This window comes from Gymnodraco acuticeps, unplaced genomic scaffold (assembly GCF_902827175.1).
Source record: "Gymnodraco acuticeps unplaced genomic scaffold, fGymAcu1.1, whole genome shotgun sequence".
Lineage (NCBI taxonomy): Eukaryota > Metazoa > Chordata > Actinopteri > Perciformes > Bathydraconidae > Gymnodraco > Gymnodraco acuticeps.
Genome location: NW_022990015.1, coordinates 1537357 through 1558706, shown reverse-complemented (window position 1 = coordinate 1558706; position 21350 = coordinate 1537357). Strand labels below are relative to the sequence as shown.

Here is a 21350-nt window from a genome sequence, read left to right as displayed (position 1 = left end):
GTTGATTGCATCATGTTTTACAAACAAAAACTTGTATTACTAAGAATGTATCTTTCAGTATGCAGGTCTCCACATAATAAAGTGACCACAGTACATACAGATTGAATTCATCACAACATAAAAGCAGAAAGAAATGCTCACCTTTGTATACTTTAAACTTGGCCACCTTAAGTGCAACATTAAGTTGGGAATTCCCATTAGAATAATGAATCAATCTTCCCTCAATTCTTATTAATCCTTACCTGACCTATCTTGGTCTCTTAGGCCCAAGGGTTACATGTTAAAAACATATCCATCATCTATAAAAATCCCTAGGGTCCTTGTCCACCATCTTGTGGTCTTCCAGACTTGGGGGGGGGGGGGGGGGTCCCTTGCCATGGAGATTGTATTTACCATGAACACCCAATGTAAAATGATGTCTGGAGAACTAGAAAACATGGTTAGAGGAACTCTGTGAAATGTATCCCCACCCTATTAGTTGAATGACCAAAGCCATCATATTGTAGAGGATAACAGCCTCCCTGTATAATGCAATACAGTTCAACAGTCACAAACTACAGTCTCCTAAATTAAGCTGAATCAACACCCCTCTAAAGCCGTTTGGAGAAACATTTTGAGGTTCCTTAACAGAGATACATTCTTGCTTTTTTTATGTTGTGTAATGCTGCCCTGAATGAGGAAAAGTCTAAAAACGATTAACAAGTGTGTCGTCACATCCTACAACTCCTTCATTAGCAAACAGAGGACACCAGCAAATATAAGGACAACACGATTATGGGACTGTGCCACAGTCACATATTTTGTAAAATACCTTTTTGGTTCCTTCCTTAGATAAAATGTTTTGTTTTATTATTCTTTTTCGGTCACCAATCATTTATAACCGCCTTATAATTCAAGGGAGTGCATTTGTTGCAAAGTAATTGGAAACAAAGAGTACCTGCCAATAAAGCCTGCAGTTATATCCGTTTTAGATTTAACAAATAACAATCAGCCAAGAGGGGTTAACAATTTGATCATAGAAGAGTTCTGTCTACAATCTGTCCCACATTTGAAAAAGAAATAGACAGGCGAAGACATTTCAAATGTCAGATGCACTTCTGTTGACCTAGAAAAGAAATGTAGGAGTGTTTGAGTGCTACGCAAGGAACAAAAAACAAAAGTAAAATAGGGAAGAGAGCATCTCACCAGATCTTATCAATGACATTAATGAGGAAAAGTAAAGAGTAAACAGTGTTTCTGCTAAAACAAGTAAGCAAATCTCTAAAATACTCCAATTGTGGAAATACAGATCATACTGTAAAATCTATTATTGTGCAAGCATTTATGTCTTAGCTCTCGTCATGGGTTTAATGTGTCAACGATATTGCATTAGTTTGACAAAATAGTCCCAATTCATTTATTTATAGGTTTCTCCTAAGCTTTTAACCCTGTCACAATGTTTCCATGTGTAATCAGATGTCTTGCTCATGCTGAGTTAAAGTTATCTCAGTTAATTCTTAGTTTGAAAGTCAACACATTCAAAAACAGGAACCATTCAGTAGGTGTGTTTTTAGGCAAGATTTAATGAACAATCCAGGAGTCAAGCAGCCATCTTCTTTAAGCTTGACTGCATTTGTCTATCAACAGAACTACAATTTTAAACAAATATTAAAGGCAAGGCAATTTCATTTATTAAAATTAAAACAAAAACACAAACACATAAACAGACACTTTACAACAAAGACTTTGTGGTTCTTCAAGTGTGTTCAGTCAGTAGTAACATGGGCCCCTGAAGGAAGTACATTAAAAGTGCTACTGTTCCTAAAATAAAATAAAAGGCCTCGTGCAAGAATTGCAGGTACAACCAGATGTGGCAACTAAAATGTGATTCAAGAAAACTTGTTGCATTTGCCAGAAAGTCCGAATTATAATGATAACATCTAAATGATAATCAACTACATCATGGCCTGTCAATGGCTTCTGAAGGTTTATGGGAATTTTTTGGCATGGCAACCTAACCATTTTTCAATTTTGTTTAGGTCGCTTTCCCAGCAAACACCCTCTGTTGTTTAATTTGTTGTAAGATTGTCTAATTATTACAGGATGCTATCACTACTACAACTTCTAAACTTGTGTTTAGTATGTTGTGTTTTTTGAATAAATATTGCCAATCAAATCGAGCAGAACAGGTCAGAACTCATTCAGACATTTAAACTATGTTGATTATTGAAATGACACACGCTCCCATAAATGTAAAAAGTTTTCAGCTGTCAGGTTGAAACATGCAATTTACGAGCAAAGTTTGTCTGTTGATTTAGAGAGAATTCGATGTAGGTTCTTGCACAAGGCCGAACATGTAAGTACCGTTCCCTGGTCTATCTGTGTGAATTAAGCTACTTATTTTACATTAAAAGTTTCCCCTTTCTTGCTCAGGTCACTTCAGTTAGTCAGCAGCTGGGCGATTGATAGTCTCTGTACAGACAGTTTTGTCATTACTACAATGAGGGGAGAGTATGTGGAAAGGCAGGAATGAAGCCACTGAAAGCTCTCATCATGTTCTCTCAAAGGCACCAGTCTTCTGAAGTAAACTGAGCCCTCTGTATAATCTTCATCCCTCATGGGCCTCCTGGTTCCCATACAGTAGTGCCTCGTCTTCAATGCTTTCTTCATTTTAAAAGTCCTCATTTCGAGGTTCTGGTTGATCTGTGTCTACGCGCTACCGTTCTCTATACTGACCCAAACTCAGACATCCAGGTAACGTATTTCTCCAGGTCGGCAGCAGAGACAGACTTTGAGATCTTCTTGAGAGTGAGGGTGAAGTCCTCCATGGTCACGGGCATCTGCAGCTCGTCTTTGGACAGAGCTCGGATCTCCTCCGGGGTCAGGCCTTGGATTCGACGACGCATTGCCATCATGGACGCATCCCTGAGCAAAAGACAGGAGCAGAGAGGAGCCGGGTGTTCAAACAAATGTAACACTTTTTGTTTTATAAGTATGCTACCTAAAATAAACGTCCCTCTTGAAGAGTTGTACTCAAAATGTAAAGCTGGAAAAACGTAGGTTCTCTCTTACAGCTTTTTAATAGAACCTGGATAAAATGTGGATACCTTTTCTGTTTACTATAGACACTCTTGATATTATGCACAACAGGTCAGATATCTGAACCCGATCTTATTATTTTTCATCATAACTTATTTGTTTAGTTTTCTTTCTTTCTTTTCTTCCTCCTTTATGTGTGCTTTGATTCAGTTGGATTGTTTTTTCCCCCTGGTTGAGGTGGGGTATGTTTGTTGAAAAAAAGCTTAACTTTGTGCTTTTGCCTTTCTCTTTTTATGTAAATGTATATTTTATACTGTTGATGCTCAATTCAAATGGATGGAGACTAGGCCGTGATCACTAAGCAACAAGCAACAAAACATTGCTAGCCTGAGATGAGCAGAAAAGACTTCGGCAACATAAAATGCCTGTCATTCCGAGCATAGCTTCGGTAGAAAGGACCCAAGGACAGGTAGTCAAGAGACGTGTTCAACTAAAGTAACTATGAGAAATCATTTTCAGCAAAAGGGCTTTGAATTGGAAAAAAATCCAGGCGGAGCAAGGCGACACATACAAATATAATTTAAGAAAAACTGTCTTACTATAAAGAACACACCACCATATGAATAACATCTACAACACACACCTGCAGACGTTGGTGATGTCCGCTCCAGAGTAGCCCTCAATCTTTTCAGCAATGAGGTCCAGATCCACGTCATCAGTCACATCCACCTCCCTCAGGTTAATCTTTAGAAGCTCAACACGACCCACAGCTACACAAAAACAACATTAATAGGATATTAGGATGGTTGTTTGTAGCCTTGATAATGCTACTACAGTTCTGAGGTCAGTCTGTGGGAGCAGAGGTCACCTGTGGGCAGAGAGATGTAGATCCGCTTCTCTAGGCGCCGTCGCAGCGCCTCGTCGATGTCCCAGGGGAAGTTGGTGGCGGCGAGGACCATCACCATTTTCGAGGGGTCATCGTTATCCATAGCTCCACCCACGCCTGGTCGCCAAAAAAACATCAGAATCAAACTTCAAAATGCTAATTACTGTCCCATTCATGTCAAACGATCTTTAAATCTATCTCGGATGCATTACTGAATTTGTTTTTAGTTTAATATCAAGCACTATTCTGTTCTTTTTTATATTAAAATGTGCTAATTGCAAAAGCTCTTCACTGTAAAATGTAAGCCTTTTTAAAAACTTTTTTTAAGTTTGACCTGGACCGCAGAATAATTTCGCAATTTTTTGCATTTCAATTTTGTTAAAAAGTATTTATTTTCTTGAAAGAAAGCCATTATAAACCTATTTATAGCTTCACTTTCTATTCCACTCACCATCCATCTGAACCAGGACTTCTGATTTGACCCTGCGGCTGGCTTCATGTTCATCAGAGGTTCCTCTTCTGCCACAGATTGAGTCAATCTCGTCTATAAAGATGGTTGTTGGTGCATAAAACCGGGCCTAAGAAAATAAAATAGTATGATTTTTTCCAGAAACATGACAAAATATTCAAATCCTCACTGTGGTCGTTAGATTTCTGCTAAACAAACCATTTACACAGTGTATATAGACTTACCATTTCAAACAGAAGACGCACAAGTTTTTCTGACTCGCCCCTGTATTTTGAGGTGAGTGTGGAGGAGGACACATTGAAGAAAGTAGTCCCACATTCTGTGGCCACAGCTTTGGCTAACATCGTCTTCCCTGTCCCGGGAGGCCCGACCATTAACACACCCTAAAACAAAACATTCAAAATATAAAATCATGTAGACAGATACAAACGTTTTCTGTAAAAGTTAGGACCATCACTGCCACCCTCAGATGTCTGACATTTGTGCATCTCGAATGTCTCTGTTGTTGCTATGGAGATTACATAAACCACAAAAGGACCTGTGGCACAATTCATAGCATCTTTTATGTAATTGCACTCCCTGCTGCCTCAGAATCCACACAGGCTAATGAGTGCCATCATCCCTGCAGGACTTTTTCCCTCAAGGGTTTTTATTTGAATATTAATTGCATTCCCCAACAGTTTCATGCTGTGTTGCTACGACGATCAGCTGAGAATCACGCCCACACTGTACTATCGGCAATGGAAAGCAATACAGACCTGGTACCAAAAGTGATCTGAGATGAGCAGAGGCGAACCATGCAGAGGAAGCCACTCATTAGTAAAGAGTTCTATTAAGCATACATCAGACAAAATGAAGGCGCTGTGCTGCCGTACAAAGCGATTATGCCTTGTGTTTCATGTTGCGGGCCTTAAGGAGAAGAGGCTTCACATGATGAAGTTTAACAGAAGTACAGAAATAAAAATAAAACTGACTCATGTAGAGCAGCATGACTGAGCGTTTGCATCACTATCATAATTATTAAAATATGTTAGTGATGCAAACGGATGTAAGCATTCATAATTAAACTTAGTACATTTTTTTGCAAAATGCAGCTAGGTTCAAACCAAGTGTGGGTGTTATACTATATCTTTTTAAAACAGGTTGCACCATATAAGTTTGTTATAATATAGAATTAAGATATATCTGAGAAAGTGTAGGCCATTCATTATTTACTGTTGTTGTAGCTGAGCTATTAAAAAACGGGGAGAGATTGATGTTCGAGCAGCCACAGTAGGGCTGCTCGATTATGGCAAAAATCATAATCTCGATTATTTGGGTCAATAATTGTAATTTTGATTATTAAATGCGATTATTCATTGACTTTGAAAACATCCATTTATTGGAGAATTATTTTTTGAACAGTATGTTTTTAACAGTTGATTACCCTGAACTTTAAGTATAATTCAACTGAAAAACCAAAAAGAAAAAAATTATTTAAAAAAGTAATAATAACGATACTAAAAAAATAATCGTTTTATTTCGATGACGTTGTTTTCGTAATCGTTGAAAGCCATAATCGCAATCGCGATTAAAATACGATTAATTGAGCAGCCCAAAGCCACAGGATATTTTTCAATATTTACACATTGAGTGCATTGCTTGTAAAAGACTACATCCATTTACATTACTAGATTAGACAAGGGAACAACTGTGATTTATTATATGTTCATTTGGAATTGCCACTGGAATTATATTTTATGACCAGTATGTGTAATAAAGCCTACCTTTTCCTTAGACACATCAAAGTAAAACAGATGTAATCACCCATCATAATGTACAAGCTAGCTTTAATTGACTCATCTTCGTCAAAGATTCAGTCCTATTTTTGTATTTTCTGTTACAACAATGCAGTTGCACATAGCAGTCGATTAGCCTCTGATCTGGGGCTTTTTTTGGGAGCTCCAAAAATTCTCAGCGATAGGAAATTCAGCGCTAAAGTCATGCAGTGCCAACCAGGCATTAGGGCCGACTTCACACTGTTAAATAAAAAATACATGAGCTTCTTACTGATTTATTGGTTATTTTTAGTAAGTAAACAGCCCCAGATTACTAAGCAGGTACATTTGTTAGATTTCATTTCATTTCAAACCTTTATTTATACAGATAAATCCCATTGAGATTATTGATCTCTTTTTCAAGGGAGACCTGCTCAAGTAGTTCCACATGAAACATAAAAACATAAATAGAACAACAAAAGGACATCATACAGCATCATTTTCATAATTATCCACATAAACAGGTACCAACAGCTTCCGATTGAGTAGCATCCAACCGAGCTTTAAAAACATTTAGTGGCACCAGATTGTTCAGTTTCCATTTAATTTGCAGACTATTCCAAGACAGAGGAGCTGCGCATCTAAAAGCTGTCTTCCCTAAGACAGTCCTAGCAGTTGGCACATTTACTAAAACCACAGCATTCGATGTCAGGCAGTAGCCACTTACAATTTTCCGTGAGATCAGGGAGCAGATGGAAGTTTCCCTAACATGGCTTTGTATATAAAAATGTACCAGTGACTGAGCCTCCGTACAGTTAGTGAAAGCAAACCAGCCCTTGCATACAGGGTACAGTGATGGGTTAATGCTTTACAGTTTGTCACAAATCTCAGTGCACTGTGATACGCAGCATCTAACTTGACCAGGCAATTGGCAGGTGCATTCATATACATCAAATCACCATAGTCCAGCACAGGTAAAAAGGTCACAGTGACTAGCCTTTTCCTGGCCTCAAGCGAGAAACAGGACTTGTTCCTGTAGAAGAAACCTAGCCTAACCCTCAGCTTTTTAAGCAGGTTATTGACATGAAGTTTAAAAGTGAGACAATCATCAAACCAGATACCAAGGTATTTGTAACAGGTAACCACTTGCGTAGTTACAATATCTAAAACAGGCTCTGGTGTCTTTTTAGCTTTAGAAAAGAGCATTACCTTGGTTTTCTCAACATTTAAAAGAAGCTTTAGTTCAGAGAGCTGAGTCTGAATAATGTTAAAAACAGCCTGTAATTTAACACCAGCCTCCTTAATCGAGGGACCTGCACCGTACATCACGGTATCATCCGCATAAAAATGTAAAGTAGCTTCATCCACATTTTCACCTAAACTGTTGATGTAGATGGAGAATAAAAGTGGACCTAAAACAGAACCTTGGGGAACACCATTTGCAATGTTCAACCACTCAGAAGACAGCCCATCAAAATGAACACATTGGGACCTTTCAGAGAGTAGTTCACAAACCACCCACTGCATGGCTGGACTGGCTAGCCTCTGCTTTAAAATGTGATGATCGACGGTGTCAAACGCTTTTGAAAGGTCAATAAATAGAGCTGCACAACTCTGCTTATTATCTAAAATACTCGCCACATCATTCACCACTTTCATTGTGGCAGTGATGGTGCTGTGTTCCTTTCTGAAGCCTGACTGATGCTTAGACAGGATGTAATTTGTACATAAAAACACCTTTACCTGTTCACTCACTAGGCGTTCAAGAACCTTAGCCAGAACTGACAACTTAGAGATTGGCCTATAGTTATTTAATAAGGTGGCCTCCCCTCCTTTTAGCAAAGGCAGGACATACGCTGACTTCCACAATTTTGGAATTGTGTTTGTGCTGAGGGAGAGGTTAAAAAGAGTAGTGAGAGGTGGAGCAATAAAATCTGCAGCTATCTTTAAAAAGAAAGGTTCTACGTTGTCCGGGCCAGCCGGTTTCTTAGGATCTAACTTGGTTAAAGCTTCACGAACAACATCAACAGTAAAAGGGGTAAAATTAAAAGGGTTTTCCAACACACGTTTTTCAGAGTCACATACTGTAGTGTTCACAGAAGCAGAGTTAGTGACAGAATCAAATAGAGAACCACAGGACACAAAATGCTCAGTAAAGCAATTTAGCATAGTAGCCCTGTCCGATATAGTGCCAGATGCTGTGGTAATGCACGGAGGTAGCTCATTACGGATATCGCCGGTGGATAAGGATTGAATGGCTTTCCAACATTTTCCAGGATTATTCAGATTCTTTGTGGTTACTGACAGATAGTACTTTGATTTAGCACTTTTGATATGTGAAGTGCGTGTGTTTGTACCTTCCAGGGGCGACGTATTCCCTTAAAGAAGTCAGGCATCCACATGGGCAGCACCACCGCCTCTCTCAGCAGCTTCTTAGCATCTTCCAGATCAGCGATGTCTTCCCTACAGTTCATCCAGAGAAATCAGTCATCAGTAAAAAAATGCTATTTTCCCTGACAGTAAAATGTATGAACGAGTATGAAAGAATCTGTGTTTTCCACATACCAGTGTACGTTTGGGTTACGGGACACAATGTCTCTCTCCAGTGAGTCCACCAGGTCGCTGTCATATCCCGTGCCATCAAATCTCTTATGCTCTACATCTCCTGGTGCTTCTCCAACCCCTCTCTTCCCCTGATGAAGAAAAAGGAGGAAAAATTGTTTAGTTTTAGTTTAGGACAGATTTACTAATTTCTAGACAGTTCAATCCAAGATCAAAAATATATATTTCCCTCTTTTGGAAAGTGGTCAGTAGTTTAGATATTTTGAAACTTTGATACATCAACCGTATTCTCCGGACTATAAGTCGCTCTTATCAAAAAAGTGTGTCGTTAAGAGAAAAAAAACATATATAAGTCGCTTCGGTGTATAAGTCGCATTTATTCACTGAAGTCTTCATCCTACACAGAGGTGTCCATGAAGCAGCATGTCCTGCTCCGGGCTGTCGTCAGATTCAACATCAGAATCAGCTCCGATTAGACAGGCCTTTCTGAATCCCAACAGGATAGTGTCGGACTGAAGCCATGCTGTGTCAATCCATCCCACAACATCCTGGAAAGTTACGTTACGCATCCTCCCGGTTGCCGTGACTTCGGTGGTACAGCAGTTTTCAGTTGTCACGATTGCATACAGTGCCATCTCTTGGCCGTAGTTTGAACGCAGTCAGACAAAATACAATATATAAGTCCCTTCGGAGTATAAGTCGCAGGACCAGCCACAGAGCTAAAAAAAGTGCGACTGAAATACTAATGGACCTCTGATGTCTGACCTTATCGTCTTTTGCCTTTGCGCCCCGGGGTTCTCTGGCTCCTGGGCGCTCTGCTTTAGGGTTGCGGCCCCCAGGCCCGGCCCCTCGATGCTGCAGGCCAGGGGACTCCTTTCTATGCTGCTTCGCTGCACTATTGGGGCGCTTCACTGCAACGGGATTCCTACAGGCACACACACATGAAGAAACTATACATAAGTAATAGTAGGACGCACATGCAGGCTGAAACATCAAAGATAATTTTCAATAAGGAAATACCGTAGTGGTATTAACATAGTTTTCAAATATTGCCACAGATGGATATTGACTTTTAACCAGCTTTGCTAGTTCTATGTGGAGGTAGAGCTTGCTATGTCCAATTGAATGACCATAAGGTAAAACATGAGTCACACAGTGATGGTAGACCTGAAACAGATTATGCAAAATAGGTCTCTTTGTACTTCAAAGCACTTCCTTATAGTGGCATTTTGTTCTCCTGACATTGTTGGCATTATCAATTACAATCAATTCTGCCAGGAGGTAAAGAAGTGAGCTACAGCCGAGCCAGAGCAGGTGGCTAAAAAAAATAACCAAAGCCAGGCACACAGGCACACACTACGATCTTGTTCCCAGTGCTAAATTCAAAAGCGATTTAGAAAAGCACCATGAAATCTCTTATTGTAGCGATCGACTCCACATGAAGCACACAAAGGCTTTATGTGATAGATGTAACATCCAAACACACACACCTGTGTTCTGCAGGGGTGGGAGGGGGCCACACTGCTGGATCCTCAGGTCTCTCCCCGGATTGAGGGGCGAGGACGTCAGCTGGCTTCTCTGACCTAAAGCCTTCAAGTGTTCCCATGATGTCTTTCACCTGCTCGTACTCCTCATGCAGTTCCTGCCTGACCTGCTCAGAGACAGAAGAAGAAGAGTATTGTATTAAGCATTGCATCACAGAATATCTGTAATGATAGTTTATTACCAGGTGTAATGATGATATGTTCAGGGGGTTAAAGACACTCACCTGTAGCCATTTGGCTTTGAGTGCAGGGTCTCTGAGGGACTGACAGTGTTTGTGGATCTGTTGAATGACGCCCTGGTAGTACACAATGGAGGAGTCGTAGTTCCCCAGCAAAGCATACTCACGGCCCTTCTTGGCGTTGTCACATATATCTGCCAAATTCATGCTGAATAACAGCTATATAGGGAGGGGGAAAAGAAGCTAGAATCATACTTTGTTTCAGAACTGAGAAATTAATAATAGCTAATGGTCAGTGGTGAACAGTAACTAAGCACATTCGACTTAAGTACCAGACTTAAGCACAATGTTGAGAGACTTATACTTTACTCTACTACAGTTCAAAGGTACATTTGTTACGTTCACTCTACTACATTTATTTAACGCTTTAGTTACTTTGCATTAACGGTATAAAAAATAATCAACACATAAAAAGACTTAAAGGTGGGGTAGGTAAGTTTGAGAAACCGGCTTGAGATACACTTTTTGTTATATTCCATGGAATGCTCTTAACATCCCGATAGCAATGAATATCTTAAGTGCTTTGACAAAAAATCCATAAAAAAATGTAATCTGTGGAAGCCGTAATACTGTAAAAAGCACAACCAATCCGTTTAGCCGGCCCGGCTAAACGGATTGGATTGCCGCCCTGTCTGTCAGCCTTCCATCTCGTGCATGCACAAATGTATCTCGTGCCCTCATTGGGCGTGCCGTAATTGGGCGTACATTGCGCGTTCATGTGTGTTGGAGGAGGTGCTCTGTAAGGAAGTCTGAAGGAAGGGGCGGATTCTTTTCGGCTGTGTACTTTCAAATTGTAGTGCACTCGAGCCGGTTTCTGAAACGTACCTACCCCACCTTTAAATAGATGGAATGAATTCACAATCTACCGTTAATATATAAGTAATTAGATTGTCTCCACTTTAATCAGCTTCATCAAACATAATCAACAATATAATATATACCATTTTGGAATTAGCCATTCTGCATAATGAGTACTTTTTGCTCTTTAAGGATATGTTGACGCTAATACTTATGTACTTTTAGTTAGGCAACATTTTGAATGTGTGACTTTTACTTGTATTAGAGTATTTCTACAATGTGGTATTATTACTTGTACAGGATATGAGTACTTCTTCCACTACTGCTAATGGTGGCTAGTAACAACGTTTTAAAGTATGTAAAAACCACATTTTATCAACGAACTCGGTATCCTCAATATAAATCCTAATATGTACAGGAGGGTGCAGCTCAGATGCCCATCAGATATAACACAACAATGCTAGCATATACCCGGCAAAGCATGTGAGTTAAGCTAACATTAGCTGATGTCAATATTTTAATCGGAGACAGTTCACATTACATTTAAATTAAGGCTTAATTCACATAAGCCTGTTTTCCTGTCTACACCCTGTCACAATGTCGACGTTAGCTTGGGTTAGCTTGCTGCTAGGCCACAGACAAACAAACCGAATCGTGTTGCAGTAAATGGGGCAAATGCTACTTAATCCTCACAGTATCGGTTAAATATGCATGTAGACAACACAAACCTAAAGTATCTTATTTAAATGCATATTAAGCATGAACATACGTCTCTTACCTGCATGAAAAAAGCACCTGTTTGTGTAGTTTCTTTGAGTCAAAGGACCAGTGTTGAGGAAAGTGTTACCATGGAGAGACGAGAAGAATACAGGCGGCTCGGTTTGTAGGTTGCACTCATGGACCTCTCGAAAAGCTGGTTAATATGACAACTCTACCAAGTAATCACTGATCACGCTCAATAACCTTAAACAGAGCCGGTGGAGAGGTAGAGCAAAGTCTCGCTGTCAAATACCTGTAGAAATCCTGAACTCGTTTCGGAAGTTGCATTTCTGTTTATGTTTCACATATAACATTAACAGCTGGCGACAAACACTTTGAACAACATGCTAGTTTACAGGCCTTCTCGAACACATCCCAGTTGCTGCTATGCAAAAATTGTCCGCAAGTCGCAAAAATACTATCAAATACAGCAAACTAGAATGAAGCAGAACATCTCCTAAAATGTCAATGAAATCCTGATTTAGAGCTTTTAATCATATTATACGGTAATCATCAGAATGTAGAGTTTGCCTTAATAAATATAATTGTGTGTTTTATAAAGGGGTTTTGGTTTGGGTAGTTGTCAAAAGCCAGGGTGAAAAGGACAGAGGCTGTCCTATGCTCTACAGATAGTAAAGATCCCTGGCGCAAAAGTGTGATTTTCAATTAATTTGACTTCAATCTTCCCTGTTTTGTGAATAGATAAAAATACACTGCTTTTCAGGGCTTATCACCAACCAATACAATATATTATTATACCTTGATCATGTGTATGTGTATTTATAAGTACAACCTCAGATTGCAGTTTACATCATTACCAACGAACCAGAAACCTCAATAAAACCACTTTTATTGATGTGCAGCTTATTGTATTTCAATTGGAAAGTGCATTTTTGTTCACATGCCACACAAGTATCAGTCAATTGTGATTTGATCGCCTATCTTCAATACCTTCTGGCATAATGATGTTAAAAGACAGCTGTGCATGTATTCACTCATGCTTTTCAAGTGATTTATGTGGATTTGCATTTTGTCCCATAAGATGGCTACATTTCATCATTGGTGAGCTCTCTTTGCTGACACAAGGCTGGTTACGTTCATATTTATATTTGCTAAATACACACTCAAAACATCAGCACCAAAACTCATGCTGCAACTTTCAAATATCAGTTTGAAACACAACTTAAATAAATAAAACGATATGTGGTTTTCCCCACAGTTTCAATGTACCTTATTGGTCCTTATACTTGCATTGAAATCATGCTATCCCTTAATTTATTGTCAGCTTTGGATAGTGTAGATAAAATGCGGTGCTACCAGACGGCCGTTTGCATATGTCTACGTATTAAAGTGCTTTCCGCAATGCACTGTTCCATGAAGGGATTTCAATTGTAATTTGAGCTACAAATGCTTGGCTAACCTCCATTTCCATTCATGCATTTCATTGAAATGTTGATTTAAAAGTGTGCAAACATATAGGCCTATATTGTCACTAGCTATGACTTGTATCAGGCAGGGAAAGTGGAAAACCATGGTACATATCTTCCTTTTTAACCTAAGGATCATAAAAGACTCTTTCTCAGCAAACGTATCCTGATGACCCGCTCACTCCATCGATACAGGACCTTAGCATTGACAAGTTGATGCTTCCTGCTCTTTCTGGTTCCACAGCTGCCTGATATTGCTCTCACTGGGCTGCTTCAGTCTCAGGGGTTTGTGGCTCTTCAGTCTATAAGCCAAAGTCAGAAAGATGGCGTCAACATGTTCCTTCTCAGCAGGATCCTTGGCTGAAGTTTCAAACAATGGGAAGTTGTAGCTGTCGGCGAGACACTGGGCGGCGGTGGTGGGGACCTCCCGGCGGTCCCTCAGGTCACACTTGTTGCCCACCATGATGCGGGGCACCAGGGGCCCCACACAGTGTCGGCTGCACTCCTCGATCCACTCGGGGATGCTCTCGAAGGAGCAGAGGCTGGTCACGTCGTACACGAAGATGACGGCATGGACGCTGCGGTAATAGTGCTCCACCATGCTCCTCCTGAAACGCTCCTGACCTGCCGTGTCCCAGATCTGCAACTGGTACAGCACAAGCAGATAATGCATGTGAAAAAGACATAATTGAAGGTGAGAGTAAATCTATATTTTCCAACCAATCCCAAGAAAATATTACAAATGTTGATAATTTCTCTTTTTCATTTTGATTGTGTATGCTTTGGAATCTAATCATACTTGCATAGTAATTCAGTTATCTGACAGTTAGCTGGGAGTTTCGTCTTTGTTGTGTTGTATATTAATGCTTTTTGTACTATTCTGTTTATTGAATAGTACAAAAAGTGTTTTTTTGGGGCCCCCTTGAAAACGACATGATACATTATAAGGGGGTTATCTTGAGATAATAACGTGTTATTTTAATGTTCTATTTCACAGGTTGTGGGTTGGCTGTGTATAGGTGTATCTTATTTGTTTGATTGACTTTATTATTATTAAATGCACAGCCCTGATGCTGATTGTACAGTATATCTATCTCTTCGGTTAAAATAATAAAATACATTTGATCACAAAGAAAATAGCCATTGATGTCTCTGCATATCTTTATTTAAAAAAATGCAGTGTGAAAATTATAGTGTTTTCTGCAGGATTATTAAATTATCCTGTCGGTACAGTCCACATCGATGTAGACATGTTCCCCTTTTACATATTTTCTTTAATGGTTCTATAAACTACTATGTATTTAATTGAGAAATGGAGGAAACACCGGCTGGTAAATGTAAAGGTAGGCCTATATTTTGTAGGGGTGTTATTCTATCCCCATGCAGGCTTTGAATGTCTGAAAACAGCCTCCACGTCAGGTTGTGCCAATTTATATAAACTGTACGTAGCTCAGGCAGATGGCTGCGGTAATCTCGTTGGAAATGCAGGTGTGCATGACATTAAAGTGTATGTTGCTTTTTAGAGTCCTCTCACCTTGATAGTCTCCCCATCAAGCACCAGCGTCCTCTCTCTAAAATCGACCCCGATCGTTGCCTCCGGGTTTTTCAGGAAAGTGCCCCCGCAGAATCGGTAAGTTAAACACGTCTTTCCCACATTTGAATCTCCTATGACTATTATCTTGAATATCCGAGCTTGTGCATTCCCATAATCGTGGCTCGAAGACAGCTCTAACGAGTCATTTTGATCAAAAACAGTGTCAAATTCGTCCTCAGGTTTTGTTTCTATTGCCATCGCTCATCTTCTCGCGGTCTGATCTGAACGGCGTCTGAAACATCGCGAGATTGTCGGTAACCATTATACAGTAAACCTTGTATTACATTTGATTTAGTTCAAGCATTTACCATTAATATACCATACCATATTAATCATGACTTAATTCAAGAGCAATCAAATAAGAGCATACACATTTTAAGATATAATGGTATTTTTTTGTATTGCATTGGGAACATATAAATAAAAATGGAGTAAATTAAATAAAAAACACGTTTTTTTTCCTTTGATTTACCAAACAATAACAAAGACACATGTTCATAAAAACAGTATAGAAGATATTTTACGATACAAGTTAACTGCTTTATTAACTTATTACTGTTTGTATTTATTGAGAATAAATGTTTTATTTTGTATCTTACATTATATGAGAGTATCTTATTATCCTTGTTAATCACAATTACATGATGTATTGTTTAAAATGCACATTTAAAAAATAGGCTTTATATATATATATATATTATAAAACCTTTGAATCTAATATTCCATTAGGAATAACAATACACTGATCAACACGCCCCTAAAACAAAGCAAAACAAAATTGTCAGTGACTACTAGATCATTTCATCATGAAATCTTGTATTTTGTGCTTTATGTGTTATAAACACAACCAGTTATTAAAGGTTTGGAAAATGAATACACATACAAATGCTCTTCTGCATCAGTCACATTTATTTTGAAACAATCACCAAAAACAACTTTATAATCCAGGCCATGTGTTACGGAGTCAATCCCCCCTTCATGGACGTTTCTTAACTGACTTTAGTTGTAACACACAGAAGACAATCCACAAACATATATTCTTTTTATTGATGTTGAGTGAAGTCTGAATAAGCGTTTATAACTTTTCATTTTAGCCTATCATATTGTGTTAAATCAAGTATGTGTTTACAGGGTAAGTATTTGCAAATCACCATGTTCTGTGGATATGACTTTACACAACATAAAAAGTGAAGTATTTTGACATGATTATTTATATATTGTCTTCTTTGAGTTACAGTACAACTATTGGAGTCCAATACAATAAACTCTCTGACACAAACACAACTCAAATATAACACTTCAGTTATGCATCATACAGGGGGACAACACTACACTTATTTACCAGTTTATTGGGTACAACTAGCTGAAACTAATAGTCTCATACTCATCGATATAAAGGGGTTTAATACACTTTATGTTAAATTAAGAGGCTGCAGTTTGTAGCATTTTGATATATACTGAGACGTGATTTCAATATGTGTATACAGCATTTATATCAATGAGAGTAGTTCATTAGAGACCCTTCTATTTGCTTCAACATAACTAATAAATACAAAATAAATAAACTGGTAACTGAATGTATGAATGGTTAGGGCGGATGATGGCTTTGCAACAGTGTATTAGTCGACATGCAGACAAAATGTCCTCAAACTAAAACAATGAATCAGGACCAAACAATACTCAACACTTTGTGAAACAGTTTGGCTTTTTCGAATACAACATAGATGTTAAATCATAGATATGCAAACACATAAACTTCATTAAATAATTAAAATTAAAAATCATAAATGTATAATTTGTCACAAAAAATCACATCATTTTACTTCATTAAAAAAAAAATGTCATGGCATACAGGCTTTTGCTGGAGCCTAGACCTGAGTGAGCTTACAGTACATTGGCTTCTACACACCTCAGCTGTGTGTGACATCTTGGAGTGCATCGACAAGGTAAAAAAGGACAGCACATGTTAAAGCCCTTCATATTGTGTAGTCATAGAAACATGAGGCACTTGAGCTACCGGATGTCCCAAAAGTCACAGTCATGATTTGACAGCAATCGTCAGCAGGTGTGCTCATTTATTCAAGTTAAATAAAATCTATATTTCTGTCTTTATACAACATAACACAATGTCAGAGCATTAAAGGGGCCCTGTGGTGATATAACACATTAAAGGGAATTTTATTTCAGGGATTACTTCTCAGCCCGTGTAAACTGTACCTACAAACTATTTTGTAACTCTGGAGGAGCATTTTCAAATATAAAGCAACTTGCATGAGGGATTTTTTTTTTGCCATATCCCACGTAAAGAAATAAAAACAAATGCAGCGGACAGAGATGTAACATAAAAACACAACATTTTCATGCTATATTGACAGTGAACTCAAGAGCAGAATAGATGTCTTTGTATTTTTTATTTGAATGATCGTCACAAGTCTATTATTTTGTACTTGTTGGTAAGTTACTTTTCTGCGGCAGAATCAAAGCACTCTTAAAAGAGATCTTGTTCACAGAAATGTTTGACAAGTGGAAGTAAAACTCTTACCAATGAAAAAGGTATATTAAATTGTAGTTTATTTCCAAAGGCTGTTTGGAAACCACTGCAATATGGATATTGTAGGACGACCTAAGAGGCAAAGTGTTCAAATGTAATGGAAAGGTAACACTACATCTCTGGAGTCACTTTCATTCAGCTGCCCTTATGAATGTGCTAAAGTATGGCTCTTAAGGGGAACTCCCATCACATACAAGTCAAGAGTAATTGTGTAAACAAGAATATAGCAGACCTTAGTGCTGGCAGCACATGATAGAAATTGAACAAAAAAGGCCTTGTCTCTTGGCATTTCTGAAACAAACTCTGCTAAGTTTATTTTCTTTAAAAAATAATCTTTATCCGTCCATGTGAAATAAAGATTTCAATGGACTTCTTCAACTGTATGGCTGGCTTTAATACTTCATTAATCGCTGAGCTTTTTCTGGCAGTCAGAACCCTGTAAAAATTCACAAAGCGATACATAATTAAAACTTTTTATTGACACAGTAACATATTTAACTACCAGTTCTCATCTGAGAAAGAGCTAGAGCTGCCAGAGTCTGAGTCTGCGTCCGTCAAACCGTCAAAGTCCCAGTCGGCACTGGAGCCACTGTCATCGTCCTCCTCTGTAGAGAAGCTGTGCGCAGAGCCTAGGCATGCTGGGTACACGCGTGTAGAAACACACACGGGCCCCAGGGTGGACACATACACCGCCATGATGTTCTTCCAGTTGTCCCTGCCGGGGTCGTACTCATGAATGAGGACCCTGTTTTTGTTGTGCTGTAGTAACGTCTGAGTGAGGAGGAGCAGCTTGTTGTTGTGCTGGATCACCTGGTAGTTCAGGGCCCGACTGTCGATGGGAATGTCCCCGAGCCTCTTCCATTCCCCTCGGGTGGGGCTGTAGGCTTTCACCACAGGGATGTCACACACACAGATGATCTGGTCCTGATACACGCAGGCCTTATGAAGCTTGTCCCTCCTCAGTGATCCACAGTGGCGCCAGCGGTTCCTCCTGGGATCGTAGCAAAGCATTCTCCTTTTGTTCACCACATACAGCTGATCGTTTAGTGCCACCACCTGCATTTTACCTAAGGAATGAGGCAAAGGAGCCACATATGTCCACTGGTTCCTCTGGATGCTGTAACACTCCACCTCCTTCAGTCGGGAATCCGTCACTGGGTTTCTTCCTCCCAGGAGGTAAACATGGCCGTTGAGGTAGCCCATCCCAGAGTGGATCCTCCCCAGCGGCCTCTCTGCTAACTCCTGCCAGCTGTTCATCACAGGGTTGTACAGCCAGAAGTGTTTGGAGAGGTGGGAGGCTAGGTACAGGTTGTTGTCAGGGGTGGCACAGGCGATTAAGGACTCCATGGTAGAGCGTTTGTAATCCTGACTGCTGAGGTCTTCTAAAGGAGGAGCCATGAAATACAGGTCCTCTGAGTAAGGGTCGCAGCACATTATGTTGTCGTTTGGTAGGCCGAAAAAGAGGATCATTTCTTTTGCATTTACACCTATTCTCTGTTTTGGTATGTCCAGAGTTGCAGGTATTGCACAGCTGACCTCTGCAGACGTGTTAAAGAAGGTTTCGAGGTATTTCTCAATTAAAGGCCTGGCCATGAGACCCTCCAAGTAACACTTGTCCTTCTCGTTAAACAAGTTCCAGCGTACGCATTTCAATGCCTGTAGTGCATCCTCCCTTTTCTGTGGTGCATTGTCCTCTATCCACTGCAAAGCAGCCGAGCAGACCTTCCTTTCACAGTCCACATCCAAAGCGTCCAGAGACAATATCTCTTTCAGTTGTATCAAATCCAACTCACAGAGCTCCCCTCCACTACACACCTGGCTAAAATGTCTTGCTATAAAGGCTTGAGCAGTGTCCTTCAATTCAGGATTGTCATAAGAGTCAGCAAATTTCAGAATCCCCACACAGTTTGATAGGTCCAGCCTCCTCGTCATGAAGCTGGAGCAAGCCTTCCTGATGTACTCAAGCTGGAGCATGTTTGATGCTGCGTACAGCCTCTGGACGTTGCTCTCCGTGATGGTCACCCTGCCTGTGTAACAGTAGTCGATGATAACAGACATGGACTCAGAGTCCACCCCGCGGATGACTACTCTCTGCTGCATGCTTTCATTTAGCCCCCCGGTGAACATGCTCTTGAAGTAAGGGCTGGCAGCTGCGAGGACGTTGCGGCTGCACAGGAAAAGTTGTCCAATGTCACCCCTGGCTGCCTCTCCGGTTGACTCTTCCTCTTCACTCTCCACTCCGATAGTAACGTCCCCGAGCAGGCGGCAGTCATACAGGAATTTCAACTCGTCCATCAAACCCCGAGCGTGATTCACGTCCTCGAGCACCTCGGGACCACTGAAGAAACTCAACGCCATAGCCATTGCAGCAACTTAAGTGAGCAATGTATGGCTATTTTACGTCGGCGGATGTGTCAAATAAACCGCCGTCATACGTTTGACATATTCGGATAACGGGAGAGGCTCATGGATATAGCCGTCCGCTGATAATAACACATCCGTTCATAGAGGAAAATCAAACATATGCTGTGAAAAATACATTACCAGCTGAAAGTCAATATGTCCAACTAATCCTAAAATCGCATTTAAATGTACGATAATCCATCAATTGTACCGAGTCACTGGCAGTAGTGTCTATTTTCTTTGATTTATCTGGTAAATGCTGACAACTGTTTTGAGTGTCAAACGGTTTTTGGATTGGAAACTACAATTTCCGGCAGACGTTGTCAAAATAAAGCCCAGCTACATGTACAAGTGTTACACATATTTCCTTTTGTTTCACTCTATATTCAATTTAATAAGTTATCTAATAGTTAATAGGCAATATTCACGTTTATCACCCTTCACTACTTAAATATATATTTTTAACTCAATATGAAAAAAATGTAATCTCTTAATTTGAAGGCATTCTTACTTGACTTCCGCTCTGGCTCACACAACCTTGCTAGGGTAGCATTCGCCTCTCTGATTGGTTTGTGTATCTGGGTCAAATTGAGGTTTATTCAAAAATAAGAGATTAGGGGTACACGGGTACACGAATGCTTATACTAAACTTTATTTATTCAGCCAGCAATCTTCATTTTGTACAAATAATATTAAATAAATCTAACAATTTTTTCAACATGATTTTAAAGATGTCCTGCTTGCAGCATCTCAGATTCTCAGTCATTTACATGACTTTTTCTTTCATTACAGGAAATAAAATAATCACAAAACATTTATTTCATGAGATAAACAAGCAATTTGAAGACTTTAACCCTTGTGTTATGTTCACATTTCGCACCCTTTGGTAATGTTCGGGTCAAATTGACCCGGGCCGGGACATATTTCAGGGTTTAAAAAAAATACAGAACTAAATTCAACATGCACAATTCCTTATATATATTGTCTTTAACTCATTCCCCTACAATATAAATGAAATATATGATTAGTTTTTGAAAATACTCGATCAAATACTCGATCAAATTTAACAATGGAAGTGTCCATCGTTTTTTGTGATAAAAATGTAATTTATGTTAAAAAAAAATACACTGTAATAAAAACTAGGTTTACATTTTGCTCATGCTTTTCTAGGACAAATGTAAATGAAATATTTTTTCATTAATGTTTATTATTTTAATCTTTTAATCGTCATATAATAATCAAAGCCCTGAAGGAAATAAAGCAATGTATCAGCAATTGGAACACAAGAACCACACATCCAAAAGTATTTGGCTGTGAAATATAGAGGGAATGAAACATCCATA

The 21350-nt window shown here is 39.4% G+C and overlaps 3 protein-coding genes across 4 annotated transcripts; all 3 read right to left on the bottom strand.

The window, feature by feature from the left end:
* Positions 1-1538: 1538 nt before the first annotated feature.
* katnal1 (katanin p60 subunit A-like 1) lies at positions 1539-12179 on the bottom strand. 2 transcript variants are annotated; one of them, XM_034213606.1, is made up of 11 exons: positions 12052-12179; positions 10461-10634; positions 10183-10343; positions 9458-9617; positions 8696-8823; positions 8488-8593; positions 4598-4756; positions 4356-4482; positions 3887-4021; positions 3662-3788; positions 1539-2904 (listed from the first exon to the last, which is right to left on the bottom strand). In XM_034213606.1, exons 1-11 carry the CDS (start codon positions 12055-12057, stop codon positions 2706-2708), a joined length of 1482 nt encoding a protein of 493 aa, XP_034069497.1. In that variant the 5' UTR covers positions 12058-12179; the 3' UTR covers positions 1539-2705. The 2 variants fall into 2 exon arrangements, with proteins under 2 accessions (XP_034069497.1, XP_034069498.1); XM_034213607.1 differs by having other exon boundaries at positions 12069-12156.
* Positions 12180-12862: 683 nt separating this feature from the next.
* On the bottom strand, positions 12863-15269 carry zgc:101559 (uncharacterized protein LOC492776 homolog). Its single transcript, XM_034213605.1, has 2 exons — positions 14994-15269; positions 12863-14105 (listed from the first exon to the last, which is right to left on the bottom strand). The coding sequence occupies exons 1-2, from the start codon at positions 15249-15251 to the stop codon at positions 13659-13661; spliced, it is 705 nt and encodes a 234-aa protein (XP_034069496.1). The 5' UTR covers positions 15252-15269; the 3' UTR covers positions 12863-13658.
* A 675-nt stretch (positions 15270-15944) lies between these two features.
* Positions 15945-20309, bottom strand: kbtbd7 (kelch repeat and BTB (POZ) domain containing 7). The gene has a single exon (XM_034213650.1). It carries the CDS (start codon positions 19966-19968, stop codon positions 18103-18105), a length of 1866 nt encoding a protein of 621 aa, XP_034069541.1. The 5' UTR covers positions 19969-20309; the 3' UTR covers positions 15945-18102.
* Positions 20310-21350: the final 1041 nt, after the last annotated feature.